The sequence below is a fragment of the Carcharodon carcharias genome, chromosome 19 (assembly GCF_017639515.1).
Source record: "Carcharodon carcharias isolate sCarCar2 chromosome 19, sCarCar2.pri, whole genome shotgun sequence".
Taxonomy (NCBI): Eukaryota; Metazoa; Chordata; class Chondrichthyes; order Lamniformes; family Lamnidae; genus Carcharodon; species Carcharodon carcharias.
Genome location: NC_054485.1, coordinates 41,231,352 through 41,252,710, shown reverse-complemented (window position 1 = coordinate 41,252,710; position 21,359 = coordinate 41,231,352). Strand labels below are relative to the sequence as shown.

At 41.4% G+C, this 21,359-nt stretch overlaps 1 protein-coding gene across 1 annotated transcript in view; it reads left to right on the top strand.

The window, feature by feature from the left end:
• Positions 1–21,359, top strand: part of csmd2 (CUB and Sushi multiple domains 2) — a 736,338-nt gene that overhangs the window by 64,873 nt on the left and 650,106 nt on the right. The window contains exon 3 of the mRNA XM_041212915.1: positions 330–417. Within this exon, the coding sequence (XP_041068849.1) occupies positions 330–417 (88 nt within the window). The remainder of the gene's footprint in view (positions 1–329; positions 418–21,359) is intronic.

The window sequence follows — 21,359 nt, the reverse complement described above, 5'->3', positions numbered from 1 at the left end:
TCATTGAAATTGTGGTTAATAAATTCAATATTTACACATATGCCCTCCATAGCAGAGATGTATGCAGTATATAAGAATAGAATAATCTAATGAAAGAATGAACAAATAGTAAAAAAAAGCCAATTGATTAAACAGTAAATGAATTATTATTTAATTTGCCAGTGAGGGGTCATGCTCAAAGATATTTTACTACTGACAGGACTTTTGAGCAATGCTGTAATTTCCTATTAATAAATTAATGGTCATAGTTTGGAGGAATTGGAAGATTGATCACTGACAAAATTTATCTGTGTAAAATGTTCACTCAATGTTATCAATTTTCTTCATAGTAACTCAAGCAGGGATGGCACAAGGATATAATATGTGTCCTGACCCAGGGGTTCCTGAATGGGGTAAAAGAACAGGTTTGGATTTCAGGTAAGAAGCTCCTGGATTGCAGTCAGCAGTTTCTGTGCATGCATATGTTTATCACTTGAAATATTTGATCCGAGTAATTATTTTAGGACTCTTTCTAATGCAGATCCTGTTCACTCCATTCAAGATGCAGAGAATGCAATGACAGGCAGAGAAGTAAGGTGTGAAATATTGTTGGTTTGATTTGTGAAAAACTGATTTATATTACTTCCACAGCAATCTGCATTATATGTGATGTTAGTGTTGGAAAAACACTTAAGAGTATATCACTCCTAATGGTCTGAGTCACTGACTTTTCTTTGTATCTTTAAAGATGCGTTCAGACCAGAACCTCATAGATATTTCAGGGAAGAGAAGTGCAGGAAAAATTTGCAGGACCAAATACCTCAAATTTAAATTTAATAATTAATAAAGAATTGCATGTTCAGTCTTCTTGTATAAATCGCTTAGAATCTATGCAAATTGTACTGTAGCATTAATACAAATATTGTTGGAAATTGATTTCCCATTATTGGTCAAGGGTGATTTTCTAGACTATGAGAGAAAATCAGAACGTGAGTGAACCTCCACCTCCAGCACAGACTTTCCCGTGTCCAGTGGCAGAGTATTATTGGCATTCTTGGGCACAGGACATTGACCTGTCCTTCGAAAGTAGAAATAGGACATTCAAAGAGGAACTATAAGGGGAGAAATAACTACAAACCGAAAAATCATTTGGCCCAAAAGTTGTTGCAAAAGGCCAACCAACACAACCCACAGAATTTGCCCATGTCCATGTAATGTCAATGATATTTTGTCCTGCAAGTTGGTGCAAGTATGAAATGGAAACAGCATAGCACATCCGATGGGGCATCTGGGATTTGAATGAACAGGTCAAGCAATTGTGCATCTTCTTAATAAATCATTCTGAAATTAACTGTGCTATAAGACTGAACAAGGAAGCACAAGTTGAGTAGTGAATTCAATGTAAAATCAGGTCTGGAAAGCAAAATAAAGAGAGGAAAAGAGGATTGGATTGAAAGAGAGAAAAATGATAGGAAAAAATTTAAAATACCATTTTACTGTGCAAGAAGCCTCACACTACTGAATACACTTAAATAAGGAGCAATATAGGAGATGCCATTTTTGTGAAGCTACAGAGCAGCACATCTCGGACAGCAACTTCCCTTTTTCCATGTTTAATCACACATCTGTCTCCACCTGAAGTTGCTGTGGCATTTAATCAAAAATGATGAGCACTATTAGCCACACTGTTACTTTGACAACAATATTTGGGCTAGAACAATTCTTTTCCTACGGATTTTGTTTGAAAATTCTGACAAAATCCTCAAAAGGATAGGAAAAACTGTTGAGAAACATCACTAACCATTCGAAGTATCTGACTCAGGAAACAAAAAAAAACACTGTGATTGAACTGTAAAGTCCCTGCTGACCTATCCTTTGTTATGGATTTGTAACTTTAGGTTGGATTAAAACACTGGTGTTTATAAAATGGCTGCAATTCTAATGCAGCTTCCATTTTTAATCCTTCTGCATTTAATGCTGGCAAAGGGCTTTTTCACCCTAAATGTGGATCTGTGCTGCAAATGGATGTCAGATTGCTTGACAATCTGGATGGCTTTCTCAAGAGTTAGATCTTTCTTCATTTAATGCATGTCTGAGAGTGCATCGTTCACCAATCCTACAACTATTCAATCCCTGATTAGTTCAGATTTCAGGTTACCGTAATCACAGTCTTCAGCCATTCTGTACAGCTCAGTAATGAAGAAGTCGATAGATTCTCCTGGCTGCTGGACATGGTTATTAAATTTAGCTCTTTCAAGGATTTTGTTACTTCTGAGGTTAAAATAAGTGTTGAATGATTTTAAAACTTCATAGAATTTTGAAGATGATTCGTTGATTCCTTGTCTAGCTAATATATCATCAGCTATCAGGCTACCAAATAAAGCAGTGCATTAACTTGTTTAGCTTCTATCTTTTTATCTCGACCAGAAGCAGTAATATATCTAATAAATCTCTTTCTCCTGAGTCTTCAATTTTGTGATTGATTTGGGGCTTGCATAAGTCTAAATTGATCTGGAAGAGAGGACCCATGGTTAAAACGTTTAAATTGCAGGTTCAGCTTTAAGAGATTTCCGAAAATCCAAGGTGGTGCTGCTGTACGCCAAAGGGTTTTCGCATGCTTGTTGGTTTTGGTGGGCTGCCGCAGTAATAGTGTTCATGATCTCAGCATTTTTTTTTTAAACACCAGCTGTCTGGATCAACTGGTGAGAGTCTCCCCCGTTTTGCACAATGTTCTTGGGTCTTGAAGCATCAAATCCTGGCTTGTGTTGAGTTTGTAAAGCCATCTACTCAGTCACGATTAATTTTTAATTCATTTCTTTTTCTTTGTTCGAAGCGAACTCGGTTACCATGTGTTCAGGCGCTGACTCAGGAATTGGGTTTCTTGGACTGCAATTTAAATGGCAATTTCTGACCACAGCAGTATTTAATTTTTTTGCAGGACTTTTATTGTCCAGAATTTTTAAATTTGTAGCTCATCACTTGCTAGGTCTGCTGACAATACACACTCTGGATTCAGTGGAGCTTTCTGCTGCAGTGAGGAATTTAATTTCTGCTTTCAGTTTCCAAGCCTTTCTTTGGAGCTTTTCTCTGGCGATTTCTTTCTGTGCCTTTGATTCTTGAGCTTTTCTTCAGGTCAGAATGCTTCTTTCAGCTTTTATTTCAGTTTCCCAGAATTTTTAATTTCTCTGCAGTATCTACGAGATAATGAGTAGTTCTATTTGCTGCCACCATGATGATGGGCGTAGTTCAATAGGTCTAATTAAGGTATTCTTAGTCTTAGATGGTTCAACAGTAAGTATTAACTACTATAATCCATACACATAAGTACAGTAAAGATCCAAGCTAGGAACTGTCTCTTTGATTGCTTCTGCACACGACTCTGTCCAACACTACACTGACCCCAAGGTGTGGATCATGTGTTCTCTTGCATCACTGTGTGGGAGGTACTGGACTCAGTCCCACATTAACCCTTTATGTACCAGACCCTTATACTACAAATTTCATGATTCTTCAGTAAATTACAGCTATGTATTGAAGATTGCCGAGTACTACTTAAAGGAAATTAACTTAAAAGTTAACCGTGTGGATTTAGGTAATATTCATTCCCCTTTGACTAAAGAGGATCCTTTTGCCACATGGTATATTGCATTGTGAAAATGAGAAAGAGAGATATATATTTGTACTCTATCAGACATTTTATGCCATGGATTTTCTGATTGTGAGATTGGGTGGCCTGTTGCCTGCAAAAGTCATAGATAATATTCTAAAGTGCTTGGACCCAAAGCACAACTCTGCCTGTTGTTGCACCTTGTTTAACAGTGAACACTAGAAATGGCTATTGTTGATATTGGGAAACAAATGTTCAACGTGATCATGTTATATAGTATTTGTGTGTGCTGTTTTAGAGCAATAGTAACCAATGGCAATAATGATGACAATTGTTTCTGGGTTTAAATTCACAAGCTCAGAGCTGCCATACAGGTGACTAATATGGGAAGTAGAAATATTAAAGCTATTTAGAAGTGGATGCTTTTTGAATGTCCTAGGGCATTGTTCTAACAGAGAAGAGAAAGGTTTACTCCATATCTATAGTGTGCTGTATTGGGCCTGCAGGAGTTTGTTAATGACACTGGATTCCCTAACTGATTAAAAATTCATTCAATATTCATCAAAAAACATAAATATAATAATAACAATAATAATTTCCATTTATACAACATTTTTAGATTTTAAAAAATGGGCATGGAACCAAACAGGAGATACTGGGAAATGAGTCCAAAAAATTGGTAATAAAAAGTGGTACAAAGTGAGAGGGAGATGTGCAAGAGGCCAGAGTTCGAAGAGGTAAGACTTCACTTAAAAGAGGGAGTTGTAGGTCTAGAGAAGTTAACAGATGTAGGTAAAAGGAAGGCCACAAAGGGATTTAAATACAAAGATGATAATTTAAGAGCTGGACTTCTGTGGAGTTGTGCCAACTTGAAAATGGTGGGTTGGACCTGGATGAGGAAGTCCTGCACTATTTCCAGCAGGTCCCAATTTTGACAGCAGGACCAAGGGTGTGGGCCATGAATCATACAGGCAGGAAACCTGAACTCAGCATGGCCATTTGATATTAGTGCTGAGTTTCACTAGAACCCATTTTTGCTGTTCTAAGGGGCTTAACCATTGTGGGAACCATAATTTTATGGAGGAGGCATAACTGCTTGTGAAGAGTGGCTAAGGTCTGATTTGGTATGATGATCTGAAGTTATTTAAATCCCAACTCTTTAAAAATGAAAAAGAAACAGGCTGCAGCTGTCAGGTAGAGTAAAAAAAGCAAACACCTACTGATGGCTTGCATTGATTGACAGGTCATCTGGTAAAGCTTTGAAAAAAATATTATCTGTTCCCACTGTTGACATAGACTTCATTATTGACATTTCCCAAGGGTTGTTATTACAGCTGAGACCATTATGAATGCTTGGCTGAGGTTCATCTTTGTGGAACGCGGTGGGGGTGGCTGAGTTCACATTTTATTGACAGTTTTAAGAGGCTATTAAAGGATTATCTGTCTTTGCTGTAGTTACAGCATATACATTTGCTTTTTTTCTTCAACAGATTGACCACTTGAGGGGATTTAAAATTTTTGAATGTGTTTCATGAATGAGAGGTTTTTTTTCAGTAACATATGTGTATGAGTGAGAACTCTATTAGATTGTTCAAATTTTAATTTCTTTTCATCTCTAAATGGCTACATTCCCATAGTGGATATTTGGTGGCTTGATGTAAAGGTAGCATGGGGAATATAGGGAGCATGGAGGTGAACTGGGGGTATTAGAAGGCATGGAGGTAACATGGGGGTACAAGGGGCATGGCGTGGTATGGGTGGCATGAGAGTATGAGGAAATATGGGAGAATGGAGGTGGCACAGGTGTCTGAGTGGGCATAAGAGTGGCATTGGAGTATGAAGAGACATATAGGGCCAAAGTCTCAAAGAGCCGAAGTGGGTCTTCTAACCAGCCTGCCTCAACCTGTACACAATGTGCCCCCTTCCCTCTGCCCAAGTCCCACCCACCCCATGCATGCATCTTGTCATTTCCATGGAAGCAGGAGATTTCCTCAAAGGTGAAAATCTGGCTTGTCTGAGATTGTCAGAGATGTTATGGTAGCTTTGGACTAAAATAGAGAATTAATATTTATGAGGCATTGGAGACATGAAATATAAAGAAATGATGGAAGTTCTTTCATTATATAATGTTGCTCATGTCCCCAGGATATCACAATGTGCTTTACAGCAAATGATAGGCGTCAAGCGGTATGTGGAGAAAGTGGGAGTATGGCATTGAGATAGAGGATCAGCCATGATCATATTGAATGGCAGAGCAGGCTCCAAGGGCTGAATGACCTACTCCTGCTCCTATTTTTCAATGTTTCCAAATGTCTTGAAAATGTAGCCACTGTTTTCATGGTAGCCATTTTGCAGGCTGTAAGATCCCATAAAACGCAAAGTGATTTGCCAAACTACTTTATTGATGTTAGTTAAGGGGTAAATGTTGTTAAAGATACCAGGAGAACTCCTCTACTATTCGTTGAATAGTGCCATGGGATCTTTTATATCACCTGAGCCGACAGATGGGGCCTCATCTGTAAGCCTCTTCTGAAGAAAGGCACATCTAGAAAATGCGCTTGAGTGCTTTACTGGGTAGTCCAGTTTATCAAATGCTAAGGTAGGACTTCTGACTAAGACATGGGAATGCCATAATTCAACCCTAAGGTTGAGATTTTGAACAATAATAAAATGACACTACTATATCGCTACGTTCACTTACTGGATTAATGTAATTGTTTAGTAATTCAAATCTACTGTATCTATTGGATTGATATTTCTACCATGTTTGTAGTAATGGTTGTCAATTCTCATGAGTTGTGATGCATATTCACTGTTTTGCAGTCAAACAAATAGAATTCTGCAGATGTGTACTTAAACATGACACAGAGTTTTGCATGTGTGTATTTAAATACCAACTAAGCTCCACATGTGAATTTAGGAACATAGAAACCAGAGTAAGTCATTTGGCCCCACAAGCCTGTTCAGCCATTCAGTGAAAATATGGCTGACTGTGACCCAGCTCTATATACCTTGATACCTTTTCTTAACAAAGATCCATCAATTTCAGATATAAAATTAACAAGTGGTCTGGCATCAATTGCCATTTGCGGGTGGGACTCCCAAACTTACCCCACTCTTTGTGTGTGGAAGTATTTCCTAATTTCACTCCTGGCTCTAATTTGTAAATTATGCTTTTAGTCCTAGACTTCCCAATGAGTAGAAATAGCTTTTCTTCTATCCAATCTAAGTTTCTAATTAATATTGTGAAAACTTTGGTCAAATCACCCATTAATCTTCTATATTCGAGGGAATACAACCCTAGCTTGTGTAATCTCTCCTCATGATGTAGCCCCTGGAGACCAGAGGCCAAATTTTCATGCTTCCACCTGCATTGGAACGAGGTGGAAGGGATTTAAAAATAGCAAGTGGGAACCGATTCCAGGATTGATGCTACCATTCCAGTTTTGTGGCATTTTTAACGGTGCAGGTAGCGAGCCTGCACTCGACACTTTCCAGCTCCATTGCAGAGGTGGGTCCAAAACAGGCCTGACTCCATTTTCATGGAGTTGGGCATGTTTTTGGAGGTAACGTGGTACCTCAGAGGAGTTGTGAACCATGGGGGAGCCAAATTTGGAGTTGGGAACCTTTTGACAGGTAAATTCAAAAGGTGTTGACCACTTTGTGTAATGGTGTATGATAAGTTAAATATTTATTTAATGCAGTCATTGATGAAAGGGGTTTGTTTAGAAAAGGTAAGTGACCTTTAAATTGACCAGCATTGTGAAAATGGGCAAGTTTTCAAATGCATTGGAGTACATTAGCCAATGAATAAAGTGCTCTTCTGCATTGAGAAGTATTGATATTCAGATTTGACTGTCAGTTTCCCCCCATGATTTAACATTCTCTTTGATGTGTTGCTCAGACATCTGTTCCCCTGCTTCCAAGCTTGAACAGATGGTAGAGCTTTGTCAAAGACTTCAAAGGTTTTAATGTAATCAGTCTGGAAGTTTTGTTGATAAATCTGTGCAATAAATTTCCATTATGAATACTTGGATGAGCTCCAAACCCCATAAATGGATTTAGCTCAGCAGGGATTATTGACACAGTTGTCAATGGGACTGTGAATTTATTTCTTTTTTCAATTTCATGACCATTTAATATCAAAATCTTCAGCTGGTTTTTGAATGACTGTTCATTTTGACCATTTCATGAGCATCTCAAAGACTTCCCAATGTGGTTTTAGAGTTCAAGATTTCTCTTTATGCTGGATACTTGGGTGAGTGTGCATCGGGGATGTGGGCACAATTGTGGGGGGGTGCAGGTGGGTGAGGGGGTATGGCAGTGCGTGAGTGGGCATGGGGGTGAAGGGGTACTGGAGATGCTGTGTGGGCTTGGGAAGTAAGGGGTATGGGTATGATTGAGGGGATGAGTGTATAGAAGTGTCATGGGGGAATCATGGGCATAAGGAGGGTATGGGGGTTATGGAGGGGTAAGAGGGGTTAATGGTGGGTGAGGGGGGTAGGGGGTGAAGTTGTGGAGGGCTTCTAACTCAGCTACCCACCTGGACCATGTCCTAGTGAATGGAGGAGGGCCTTACAACTTGCCAACCTTAGCATCCGTCCATCTGTTTCTGGAAGTGGCAGTCTCAACTCAGCCCATCCCCTCTACCACCCAACGAAAAAAAGGTGGGCGGGCTAGAAGTGGGATTGCAGTGCTGGGCAATGGCCAAACTTATGATTCCTGCTTCAAAGATGAAAATCCGGGCCCAGGCATCATTCTGCTAAATCTATCCAGCACTCTGCAGGACCAATATATCCTTCCTAAGGTAAGCTGCCTAGAACTGCCTACAGCACTTGAGGTCTGGTCTAACCAGGGTTTTTCATAGCATCTTTGCTAACTTTTCACCCTGCGCTGCCTCCCACACACTTGTGCCTGATATCTCACCACATGCAAGTCGTTCTCTATCCTAATCTCTAAAATACATGCTGTGTCACTTTCTGGTGGCTGCATATGGAAGGTCAAATGATTGTATCTCTTTTATCTTCACTTATTTTGTTCCTCTTTCTCCACTGACTGGAAAGGTTCTCATGTATCTGAAATGAAGAAAAAGGACAAGAGCTGCAGTGTGGTGAGGGGAGAGGAGAAAGTAATGTGTGTGTGCTAGCGCCATCTGCTCTTTGTGAGGCAGAAGAGCTTGTGGAATAAGAGAGTGATGGGATTCAGAGAGGAGGAATAGGGATGTAGATACCCTCATCATCATCAATCCCTCCAGTACTAGCACTAAACATGACCTCAATGATGCACCCTTTCCATGATGGCCAACATTGTATCCTCCATGAAGATTAAAACGTGGCACGATTTTCCTCCTCACATTCTTTGCTGCTGCACAATGTAATGTGCTACCTTCCCCCGCAAGAAAGAGAGAAGTGTGTCAGTGAGCGTCCTCCATTTTGTTTGAATGATGTGGTTATGTTGGTTGCATAGCTACCACCGTGTGCGAGCTGCGAGTGGTCAGTGTGGGGTTTGCAACTGTGCTAAGCCTATGAGGCTGAGGTGAAGGATATGAATGTTTAGGATTTATTTTTTAGGTTGTCTTCAGGGACAGGGCTGCTCCTTTGACCTTGCAACAAAGCCTTGCACCTCCCTTGCAACAGGCTACAGCCCTCCCTTCCCAAGTGCAGCCAGAAATCCCCTCCTCTAATCATGGCCCTGGCCTCAATCACTCTACCTCCCCCCACACACACTCGCGGTCCCAACTTCAGCCTCAACCCCCTGCCACCAGTCTGAAGTGCCCCCCCTCAATCGCAGCCCTGAATCCAGCCTTTCGCAATCCTTCCAATCGCAGCCCTGACTTCAGCCTCCATTCCCCTGACCCACTGAAATGCTACACTTCTCCTTTCACTGTAGCCCCGAACTTAATAACTTGTAGCTATCAGGTAGGAGACTACAGCTTGTTTTTTAATGAAACTCTGCCATTAAGATCAGCAAGGCCTTTTAAGGCCAGGCATTTCCAGATTTTGCATGTGCTGCTTTAGTCCAGGCCCAACCCCCTTTCCATTAATGTCAGGCCAGAATGCCAAAAGGCTGTTTGGCAGCAAATGCCTCACAGCTGAAGCCAATCCAATCCTCACCTAATGTCCAACCACATACAGTGGAAGGAAGAGCCCTGCATGATTTTCCCATGTCTAACCCAGGCACACTGAGACCAGTTGTAATGCTGCAACTGTTACCCCAACTGAGATTAGCTAGTTTGCCACAGACCAGGAACTAAACCTGGATATTTATTGCTCGGGGTGGATCAGCAAACATTTATTCCAATCCAACAAAGCCTCATGATACACAGGCTATGAAAACTCCAACTGATTGCTTATCTGGAAGATGTTCTGTTGCCAGAAATGTATTCTCACCCTAGCCTAACAGATGGACTTTTTAAAACTACAGTGAGACCAGATGACACACTCTGTGGAACTGTTCAACAAAAAACAAATCAATTGCTAGAAATTTGCCAAGTCCTTATACCATTTTTAGAGTAGAAGTTGGTAATGTTTATTGATATAAGTCCTTTCCCGTGAATCTCATCTCTCTCCTTTTTACCAATAGACTTAAGTTTCACCTGCCAGTGATTGAAGTAATGGGACATATTTACTGTTTTCAAGGGAGAATAGAAATCCTGAATGAAAACATATCATGACAAGTGAAGAGGGCACTTAGCAGACCGCATACCTCTGCTACACTCAACATTCAACGTTATTACAATAACACAACTCTTTCTTACGGCTTTCTCCTGCCTGGTCGACGCTCTGCAACTATAAGCTGAAAGAAATATATATTTATTCAGAGCCTCCATGTCACTGAGGAGGCTTCAGACCAATCCAAATCCAACAACCTGCTCTGAAAACTGTGTTCACATTTTGACAGCTGAGACAATCCACAACATTCTAAAATAATCAACAACATTCTAAATGAAATGACCAACGATATTTCCTAATATCTCCCAACGTATCTCCCAATGTTAACAGATCCTTTAAAAACAAATCCAGGATCCACATCCATATCCACATCTTTGCCAAAAACTAATCAGTTATTTCTTGGGGCCATGCCCAATCTATGTACAGAGTGCTGTTGAAATCCGTCCATTGGTTTTTGAGATTTTCTGTTTATAGAAAAACAGACTAACAGAGAGGGATGAAAATAGTACCAATACAATATACAAATGATTTTACAATGTCAGGTCTTAGTACACCATTTTCATATTCAGACTGCATTTTGGTGGTACTTTAGATGACTTACAACCCTTTTAATGCATAATTTAAGTATTTCTCTGTCCTTAATGTAACACAAATCTAACAATTAACAAAATGAAATAAATTTCTACTAAATTAAATCAAATCTATTTATAATTTCATAATAGATAAAAGGAAAAATTAGGCTTATACTGTACCATACAAAACAATTATATTAGATACAAAAGCAAAATATTGTGGACACTGGAAAAGTAAAATAAAAACTGAAAATGCTGGAAATACTTAACAGGTCAAGGCAATATCTGTAAAGAGAAAAATAGGAGTTAAATGTTCCAGTTCCATAACCTTTCACTGGGACAGGGAAAAGTTAGAAATGTAATAGGTTTCAAGCAAGTGAAAGTGGGGAGAGTGGAAAAAGAACAAATGTAAACATATGCAAAAGGGTGAAAGACAGGAAAGATTAAATGACAAAAGAATTGGTTATGCAGAGCCAAAGGGAGCAGTAAAGGGATAAGTAGAGAAACAAAAGCTATGTCTGGAGGAGGTGTCAATTGCAGAATGTTGAACTGCTGTTGTCCAAGAGCAAAAGCAGGGAAAAACAAGAGTCAAACTGAAGCCTATAAAGAAAAAGAAAACAAAATGGAGGCAGAGATTATAATCTGAAACTGTCGAACTTAACGTTGAATCTGGAAGGCTGTAAAGTACATAATCAAAAGATGAGGTGCTGTTCTTTAAGCTTGCAATGAGCTTCATTGGAATACTGCAGGAGGCCAAGGATAGAGATGTCAGCATGGGAGCAAGATGGAGAATGAAAATGATGGGTAACTGGAAGCTCATGATCAAGCTTGTGTACTGAACAGAGGTGTTCCACAAACTGGGCACCCAATCGCATTTGGTCCCCCCAGTATTGAGCAGACCACATTGTGAGCAACAAATACAAGTACATTAAATTAAAAGAAGTACGTGTAAATCGCTGTTTCAACTGAAAAGGAGTGTTCGGGGCCTTGGACGGTGAGGAGAGAGGAGCTAAAAGGGCAGGTGTTGCATGTCTTGTGCTTGGGAGTGTTGGGGGTGGACCAGGGTTTTTTGGATGGAATGATCCCTTGGGAATGTTAGAAAAGTAAAGGGAGTTGTAGATGTGTTTGGTGGTGATATCACATTAGAGGTGGCAGAAATGGCAGAACATGATCAGTTGAAAAGAAGGCTGGTAACTGCCTCTATCTGCAAAGGTGATGGTTATTCAGTTTCTGCGCAGTGCTTTAGGATGCCCCAATGTCAACAGAAAAGAAAGTTGTTCCTTCAAAATTAAGACAAGTTCTGACCTCCCAATTACTCTTCTTTTGAAATAAAACAACATATTGCCTCAGGTGGAGAGCTTCATGTGGAAAATTATGGTGAAAGACTGAATAGGAACAGCCATTAGAATTCCAGAACTAAGTTGCTTATAGAAAATTTCTGACTTTCAGCCTTATAATTCCTTTCTAGAAGAAAAACACATCGACGCGTAAAATGACGCAAGATGATGTTGGGTTTGTGTCCCGATGTCATTGTTTGGTGGGTGAGCACCAGAGGCAGCTGCACGCCCGCCGAACTGTCAAAGGCCTATTAAGGCCATTAGAGAAGTAACTTAGATCATTAACAGAGCTGCCTGAGCAACCTTAAGGTTGGCGGGCAGGTGAAGAGCCCAAGCGGCCCTCGCAGCTCCATGCCTCAGTAAGATTTCTGTGATCTTTTGCGTGCATGTGCGAAAGAGCACAGACCCCCATTCCCTCCTCCCCCCCACCCGCACAGGTAGTGCTGAGCGCTCCCAGCCGTGCGTCACGCTAGGTGGGCCTTAATTGGCCCGCCCACATAAAATGGCGGTGTGCAGCTGATCACAGGCGGTGATTGGCTCCGCGCCCGCTCCTGACCGGCCTGCCCGACATGCAGAAAATTCTCCCCAATGTCTTTGAAATAGAATTCCAGACATTCCATAATATTGCCTAATATTAATGGATGGGGTGACTGATGTGGAATTTGTTCCAACTGAGTGCAGCTATCATGCATTCAATTTGAAATTTTAAAGTCAGTTCTTTTGCCTTATTTTAATGAAAGAAACAAAGTTGAACATGCATTCTTTGAAGCAAACAGAACATGCATATTTTAACACTGCTTTGCTGTTTTGTTTAAGTAAATTATTTAGACAAATTTCACAATAATGGGCTGAAGGTTTCTTCATTTGCCTGAAAATCCCGCAACCAGGGCCAAACATGAGAGGCTGACTCCAGGGCAGCATATTGCTGTTACCATCCAATTAAGGACAGTGGCCTGACCCCAAGAGCTTCCAGCCCAATTAGGCGACCAGCAGACAGGCTCCTGGCAATTGGTTGGGGGGCGGGGGTGGGGGTGTGTGTGTGCAGTGGTGATGGTGGTGGGGTTCATGGTGCGCCAGCAGCGCCACTGTTGAAGGCACCATTGCTACAAGTGGGTCCCTCTGTCAGCCATGGAGCAAAATCATGAGGGCCCCCACCCCAGAAACTGCTGGGAAGTCACCAGGGTTTACCTGGCGGTCTCCCCTTACAATGGTGGGCCTTCCCAAACACAGGCAAAATTCCAGTGGAGGCAGAAAGGGAGGGGCCCTTAAATGTGCACTTAAGCAGTTCAATTGGCCACCCTGAGGCAGCTTCACCACCAATGTTCCTGCCATAGTGGCTCCCTCCTGATGCTATCCCCTGTTTATTACTAGCGCTCCCACCTCCTAGCATGCTTCTAATGGGCCAGGAAAGTTCAGTCCTGTGCTCCTGTACTGCTCATTGTATGGTGAGAGTTTTCTTCAAAGTTTCCTCATGTTGCATAGTATATGTCCTGGATTTTATGGAGAAACACTTTATTGATAGATGAGAGAGCTGTTTCCAAAGTTGTATTCTCCAGAATTCAAATTAGAAGTGAAGATGGTAATGGCCAAGATCTTTGCTTCAGAAGCGATTTGGTTTCTAGATTCTTGTTCTATAATCTATGCAATTATCAAGCTGTAGAATTGTTTGGCCATAGGTACTCCAAAGATAAAGATTCCCTCTGTATTTCACAAGGCTTTGGATCGATTTGTGGATGAAGAGACACTACATGAACATGGAGCTGCTCAAACATTCTCAGAAATCTTCAGACAGGAAACAACAAAAGAAAATAGTTGCATTTCTATAACATCTTTTTTGAAGATTGAGGTCCCAAAGCAATTTCACTGCCAATGAAATACTTTTGTAACGTCATCACTGTTGTAATATAGGCAAGCAATTTTCACATAGCTAGGTCACCCAAACTGAATGGAGGTAAATAACCAAATAAAGTATTTTGGTGTCGATGTTTGAGGACACTGGGAAAACTCTCTTGCACTTCCTCAGATAGTACAGTTTGATCCTTTACATTTCCCTGAAAGGACAGCTGGAGCCTCAATTAAAAGTCTCAATTGAAAGGTGGCACTTCTTCAGCACTTGTTTGTAAGTTAGAATATGTGTATGCGCTAAAGTGCTGTGGTGAGATTTGAACCTGTAATCATCTCACTCAAGGGGCATTACAGCTACCATCAAGTGAACGCTATTGACATCAAGTGAACGCAAAGACTTAATTCCTATTAAAGGGTTTTTCCAACAATATTACTCTATAGACTGAAACAGGTTATGATTCATGACGTGCAATCTAAGGTCATAGTTATACTGGTCTCAGGTGTGCAATGTAATGTGCAGTTGGCAGACCTAAGTCATGTATTGTCATACTTGCACAGAGCTCCAATCATAGAAGGGTTTTTTTTTCCCTTATATTCTTTAAAGGATTAAAGGATTGCTAACATTATATATTCCATACAAAGTGTTTTTATTTCCCTGATGCACATCTAAAATTGCAAAAGAATTATTGAGTTATAGAGTTTACCATCATCCACAAACAACTAAAATGCTTTGGCCTTGGTGTACAGAAACAAAAACGGATGGATGGGCAAGCAGTCAGTGATAGGACTGTAATATTTAAATAATCTCCAAAAAAGTTAATCTCTCTGAAAATGTTGAAATAAAATGGTTAACCTAGAAGTCCTCATCAAGAAACAATCTGCAGACAAATATGTGTTACCTAATGTCCTTAGGGAAGGAAATCTGCTGTCCTTACCTGGTCTGGCCTACATGTGACTCCAGACCCACAGTAATGTGGTTGACTCTTAAATGCCCTCTCTAATGGCCTAGCAAGCCACCCAGTTATAACAAACAAAGACACAAAAAAGGAATGAAACCAGACAGACCACCCAGCAAATAAAAACACTTCCGAGGCACCAGAAATGACAATGGCAATTGCAGCCCTGTTGACCATGCAAAGCCCTCCTTACCAACATCTGGGGGCTAGTGCCAGAATTGGGAGAGCTGTCTCACTGACGAGTCAAGCAGTAGCCTGACATTGTCATCCTCACGGACTCATACCTTACAGATAATGTCCCAGACTCCACCATCACCATCCCTGGATATGTCCTGTCCCACCGGCAGGACAGACCCAGCAGAGGTGGTGGCACAGTGTCATATAGTCGGGAAGGAATTGTCCTGGGAGTCCTCAACATCAATTCCATACCCCATGAAGCCTCATGGCATCAAGTCAAACATGGGCAAGGAAACCTCCTGCTGATTACCACCTACCGCCGTCCCTCAGCTGATGAATCAGTGCTCCTCCAAGTTGAACATTACTTGGAGGAAGCACTCAGGGTGGCAAGGGCGCAGAATGTACTCTGGGTGGGGGACTTCAATATCCATCACCAAGAGTGGCTCGGTAGCACCACTACTGACCGAGCTGGCCGAGTCCTAAAGGACATAGTTGCTAGACTGGGTCTGCGATAGGTGGTGAGGGAACCAACAAGAGGGAAAAATATATTTGACCTCATCCTCACCAACCTGCCTGCCACTTATGCATCTATCCATGAGAGTATCAGTAGGAGTGACCGCCGCACAGTCATTGTGGAGACAAAGTCCTGCCTTCACATTGAGGATACCCTCCATCGTATTGTGTGGCACTACCACCATGCTAAATGGGATAGATTTTGAACAGATCTAGCAACTCAAGACTGGCCATCCATGAGGCACTGTGGGCCATCAGCAGCAGCAGAATTGTACTCGAACACAATCTGTAACCTCATGGCCTGGCATATCTCCCACTCTAACATTACCATCAAGCCAGGGGATCAACCCTGGTTCAATGAAGAGTGCAGGAGCAGCACCAGGCATACCTAAAAATGAGGTGTCAACCTGGTGAAGCTATAAAACAGGACTACTTGTGTGCCAAACAGCATAAGCAGCAAGTGATAGACAGAGCTAAGTGCTCACACAACCAACGGATCAGATCTAAGCTCTTCAGTCCTATCACATCCAGTCATGAATGGTGGTGGACAATTAAATGACTCACTGGAGGAGGAGACTCCACAAATATCCCATCCTCAATGATGGAGGAGCCCAGCATAGCAGTGCAAAAGATAAGACTGAAGCATTCACAAAAATCGTGCGATGAGTAACTCACCTCCTGATTCCTCAAAGCCTATTCACCATCTACAAGGCATAATTCAGGAATGTGATGGAATACTCCCCACTTGCCTGGATGAGTGCAGCTCTTACAATACTGAAGAAGCTGGACACCATCCAGGACAAGCAGTCCACTTGATTGGCACCACGTCCACAAACATTCATTCCCTCCATCACTGACGCACAATAGCAGCAGTGTGTACCATCTACAAGATGCACTGCAGGAATTCACCAAGGCTCCTCAGACAGCACCTTCCAAACCCATGACCTCCATCACTTTGAAGGACAAGGGCAACAGATAAATGGGAACACCACCACCTGGAAATTCCCCTCCAAGTCACTCAACATTCTGACAATATATCGCCATTCCTTCACTGTTGCTGGGTCTGGAACTCCCTTCCTAACAGCACTGTGGGTGTACCTACACCACATGGACTGCAGTGGTTCAAGAAGGCAGCTCACCACCACCTTCTCAAGGGCAACTAGGGATGGGCAATAAATGCTGGCCCAGCCAGCGAAGCCCACATTCCGTGAATGAATTTAAAAAAATAACTATTTGGTGATTCAGTTGACTGAAACTCTTATTTAGTCAGCTGACTGCAACACTGTGATCTATTTTTAGTATATTTTTTGTGAAGAAGGGTGGATGTTGGGGGTGATTTACTGCATGCTGTTTTCATTTTATTCTGGCTATCAAATAAAGCCACTGAACAATTTGTATCTTGCCTTGTCTCACCAAAGTGCTAATCAGTTCAGCTTTTGGGAAGTTACAGAAGTACATGTTTGGTTTCTGGAAAGCCTCATGGCAAAATGTTCAAACAACAGTGTTCACATTGTTACTCTGTCTGATTTATGCAGGGTAGGGAATTGTATAGGAAAAACAAACTCCTGATCATAAAGGACAAAGACCTGAAGAGATCCATGAAGATATACCTTTGTGATTACCATTCAACGCAATGTGTAGACTAATAAGTAGTTCCAGTGGTTGTTACCTGCAGATAGATTCATTCCTCCTCTACAATTATCAGCTTTCTTTTGCTCTCATGGGCCTAGAAAGGGTGGGCAGCAACTGGGAGCAGGTGAGAGTCACTGGCTAAGATTTGTAAGTACAGTTGATGTAAAATTAAAGGGAACACTGCTGTATTGTTTACTATTAGTAATAGAGTTGATCTACAGTCAACTTTCTAAGTGGAAACATTCAGTTTATTTACAATACACTCAGCAGCAACATGTGTGCTTTCAACTCCAACTCCATCTCTATATACTGTCTGCTGAGGTAGCCCACACTACTCCCCTATTGGTTGACATAGATCATGTGATCTTTCCTAACAAGTACTATTCTTAAAGGTAGCTTACACACTAAATAAAACCATAATTACTACAATTGTTCAGACTGAGATCCTGGAGAGTGATGGGAGGAGATGAGCTTTTTATTCAAAACCTGAAGCAGTTCATAAAGGAAGAAAATGGTTATATTATAAAATGCCATCTGATGTTATTGACTCAGAGTATGATGATTGCACAGCTACCACTATTGCAGCAGTGCTTGGGTACCTTGGAGATGAAGTGTCTTTGCCCGTAATGGTTTGCTGCACCCCATATCTGCCCCCCACCCCCCCCGCATCCCCCTCCCACCGACCCTCACGCAGTGTGAAAACATGAAAGGAGGCTAGAAAATCATATATCCGTGCAAAAAGTGGATGGTGGCAACCATGCCTTATTTACCAGTATTCTCCCTTTCCCTCTTTTCCCATTCACTCAGCTACCATAACAAATTGGATTTTAAAATGTTGAATGTTGAATTTTAAAATATCACCCAGGTGAAGTAAAACGCAAGCGTAATTTTTGCTTCTTTTTACATCAGTTCAAGGTTCACTTTTACCTCAGGAGCTTCTACGTTCCAGTTGTGAAGGTTTCATGGGCAGAATTTTCTGCCTGTCGGGCAGGCGGGCCTGACCCAATCTCCGGCAGGCGGGGAGCCGATCCCCGCCGGAGAAGCGGGCCCCGCCGCCATTTTACGTGGTCGGGCCAATTAAGGCTCACCCAGCGTGACGTCCGGCGGGAAGTGCCATGCACTTCCTGAGTGGGCGGGGTGGGGATTCCCCAAAAGCGATAGTGTGCTCTTTTGCGCGTGTGCACAAAAGAGCGCACATCTCCCTGAGACAAAATGCTGCCTCAGGGAGATCGCTGACATTTTTAAAAATGTTAAAAATAGAAAAAAAAATCCTCAACATGTCCCCATCATGTGACAATGTCACATAAGATGGGACATGTTCATAATTTACATAATAAGTTTATTAAACTTTTTAAAACCCTGCATAAAACCTCATCCTGCCACAAGATGAGGTTTCATGTTTTTTCTATTTGCCGCCGGGGCTCCTGGCCTGTCCGCCAACCTTAAGGTTGGACAGGCAGGTCCTTTAATTGTATACTTGATCCTGTCAATGGCCTCAATTGGCCATTGACAGGTCGGTGAGCGCACAGCTGATTTTGCTGCGGGCCTGCTTTCATGAAAATTTAAATGGGAACCCCCTTGATGTCATCCCACGTCATTTTACGCGTCGGCGAGTGGGCCCCGCCCCCTGCTCGCCGACGGCAAAATTCTGCCCCATGTTTCAGCAATATTAAATGTAAAAACTATTTGTTCATTAATTACACATTCATGAAGTCAGATTCTACTTTCTGCCATGAGCTGTTATGCACCAATTACCCCACTGCCTTGACGGATATAGACTACCCTTGTACCATGTAGGGGTGTGCTTTCTTAAAGGTATCTAAATAGCGTATTCTTGGTAGCAATGATGGATTGCAGGAACTTGCTCCATGATGGAGTAAGGGCTGATACCTGACCATTTTATCACGGTGAAATATATACGCAGTTATCCATTGAGTGTTATATTTATAACTGGAGTACAAAATTGCATTTGTTTTAACTAAAACGTTGAAATAGATTTTGAGTGAGAGTCATGAAGCTAGGATGAGGCTTTATCTTTCGTGACTGGATACTAAAACACAGCAGCTGTAATATTTTTAATTATAATAGTGTCCTTTAGGGAATTAAAATGGATGGTTCTCACTTAGGAAGGCGCAATGGTGCATTTTAGTTATAAGCAATGCCTGCCTCTACTTGCTTAAAACACTTTACATTTGTAACTTTTTCCAGTGTGATGAAAGGTCATGGACTTGAAATATATAAACTGTCTTTCCACAGATGCTGCCTGACCTGCTGGGCATTTCCAGCATTATCTGTTTTTATTTTAGATTTCCAACACAGTGTTTCACCTTCAAACAGCATCGGGTCTTTGAACTTTGACAAATGTCGATATAGTTATCTTTGTGTCAAGTCATGGAGTTGAAATCCTGTCACATATCCTTAATTAGCCTGCTGGTCTTAATTCCAGTGATTTTTATTGAAAGGGTTTTTAAAGTGGGCCCCCTGAAGGTGCATAGGGAGAGGGATCTAGAGATTAATGTGCAAATAATAGGATGTGATCCCCAAATTGAAAAGGTGCAGTAAGTTACCATACTGGCCTTTCATCCCTGCTTGAATCCAAACTGAACTCAGCGCGAGCTAAAAGGATAACTGAGCCTTTGCTAAACTACAAATGCTTCTTTCTAAGAGAAGCAATTTCAACTGCAATCTCCCAGAAACTGACAAACTGGGCAGATAGCACTGTAAAACTTCAGGGATCTGAATCTGACAGCGAAAGCTTTTGAACAAAACAAAAGGTGCAAAAGTAATAAGGAATCTATTGGAACCTGTCTGCAAATACTGTGGTAAATACTGACCCACAACTAAGCAATGTTGGAAAGCTGAAAAATGCCACTTGTGAAAAGTAGCTTGTTGGCTGTGAACAATAAAGTAGAACACCATTGTGAAGGAGCCTGAGCAGAAGAACTTAGGTAACTATAGCAGCTGTCAAGTGGCCTTCTCATTGGACAAAGTGCTAAACATTTAAACACCTATCCAATTGGAATTAGGGGTGGCAAGGGGGAATACAGCTTACTGAAGCTTTGCCAGAACTGCCACATTGCAAAAAAATCACAAATTGTTTATTTACAGACCAGGAATGGAAGCTACCAGCTGAGTAGAAACTGACCCTTTTGTTTGGAACCACTGTCAGAGCTGGAAAGTATTGATGCTGGCAATTGATGGAAGGAATTTTCCAGTCACATGTACATTGAAGTTTCAAATGGCAAAAGAAAAAAAAGTTTTATTTTGTCAAAGACAAGTTGCATCAAAACAAGCCGAGGTATCCTTCTAATTTTAGAAAAAAAATGCCTGAAATCAAGGAGTCAGAAGGCTGGATTCTCCTTTTCAGGGAGAATTTGTGGAAAGATGGACTTACCCCTGACCATCTAGCTCTGCTCCATCCTGCTCCATTTCCATGGGTCAGGAGCAGTTGAATATGCTGAACAGGATTCCAGTCACCAGGAGCAGGTATAACTTCCAGCCACAAGATCTATGCAGAGACAATTTAAGGATTGGTTCTTCTAAAGTTTTGATGAGTTAGAAGTTACTTAATGAGTTAATTGTTGAAACCTCATAAAACGTTGCTAATTTGTAAAAAATGTCAGAGTTCAAATATGTACTATGCTCCAGTTACTGTCTGTGAGACTGGCTGGAGCTGCTCTCTGTGGATTAAACTGAATATTGTTGATCTTCATCCTTTGATTTTGAAGCTGCGAGTTGGTGATCTGTAGTCTTATCTAACCCGGGCTAATGGCAGGCTGCTGTCTGAGAGAGGCCTCCACAAGTGTGAATGGGTTTTGACAGTCCAATTCTAATACCAAAGGACACAAAAGTCCCACTTCAATTAAAATGCAATAAATCACTCAATATTCACAGCTTTTTGTATAATGACAAGGCTTGCGGTACACAGTTGGAGCAGGGTAGAGGGAATGATACAAACCTCAACTGACTGAAATGTCTCAATTTTGTCACTTGGTGCAGAGGAGAATTCATGCCTTAGTTTTACCATCTGTCATTTTAACGAGAATGTGCATCAGAGAAAAAGGTTAAAA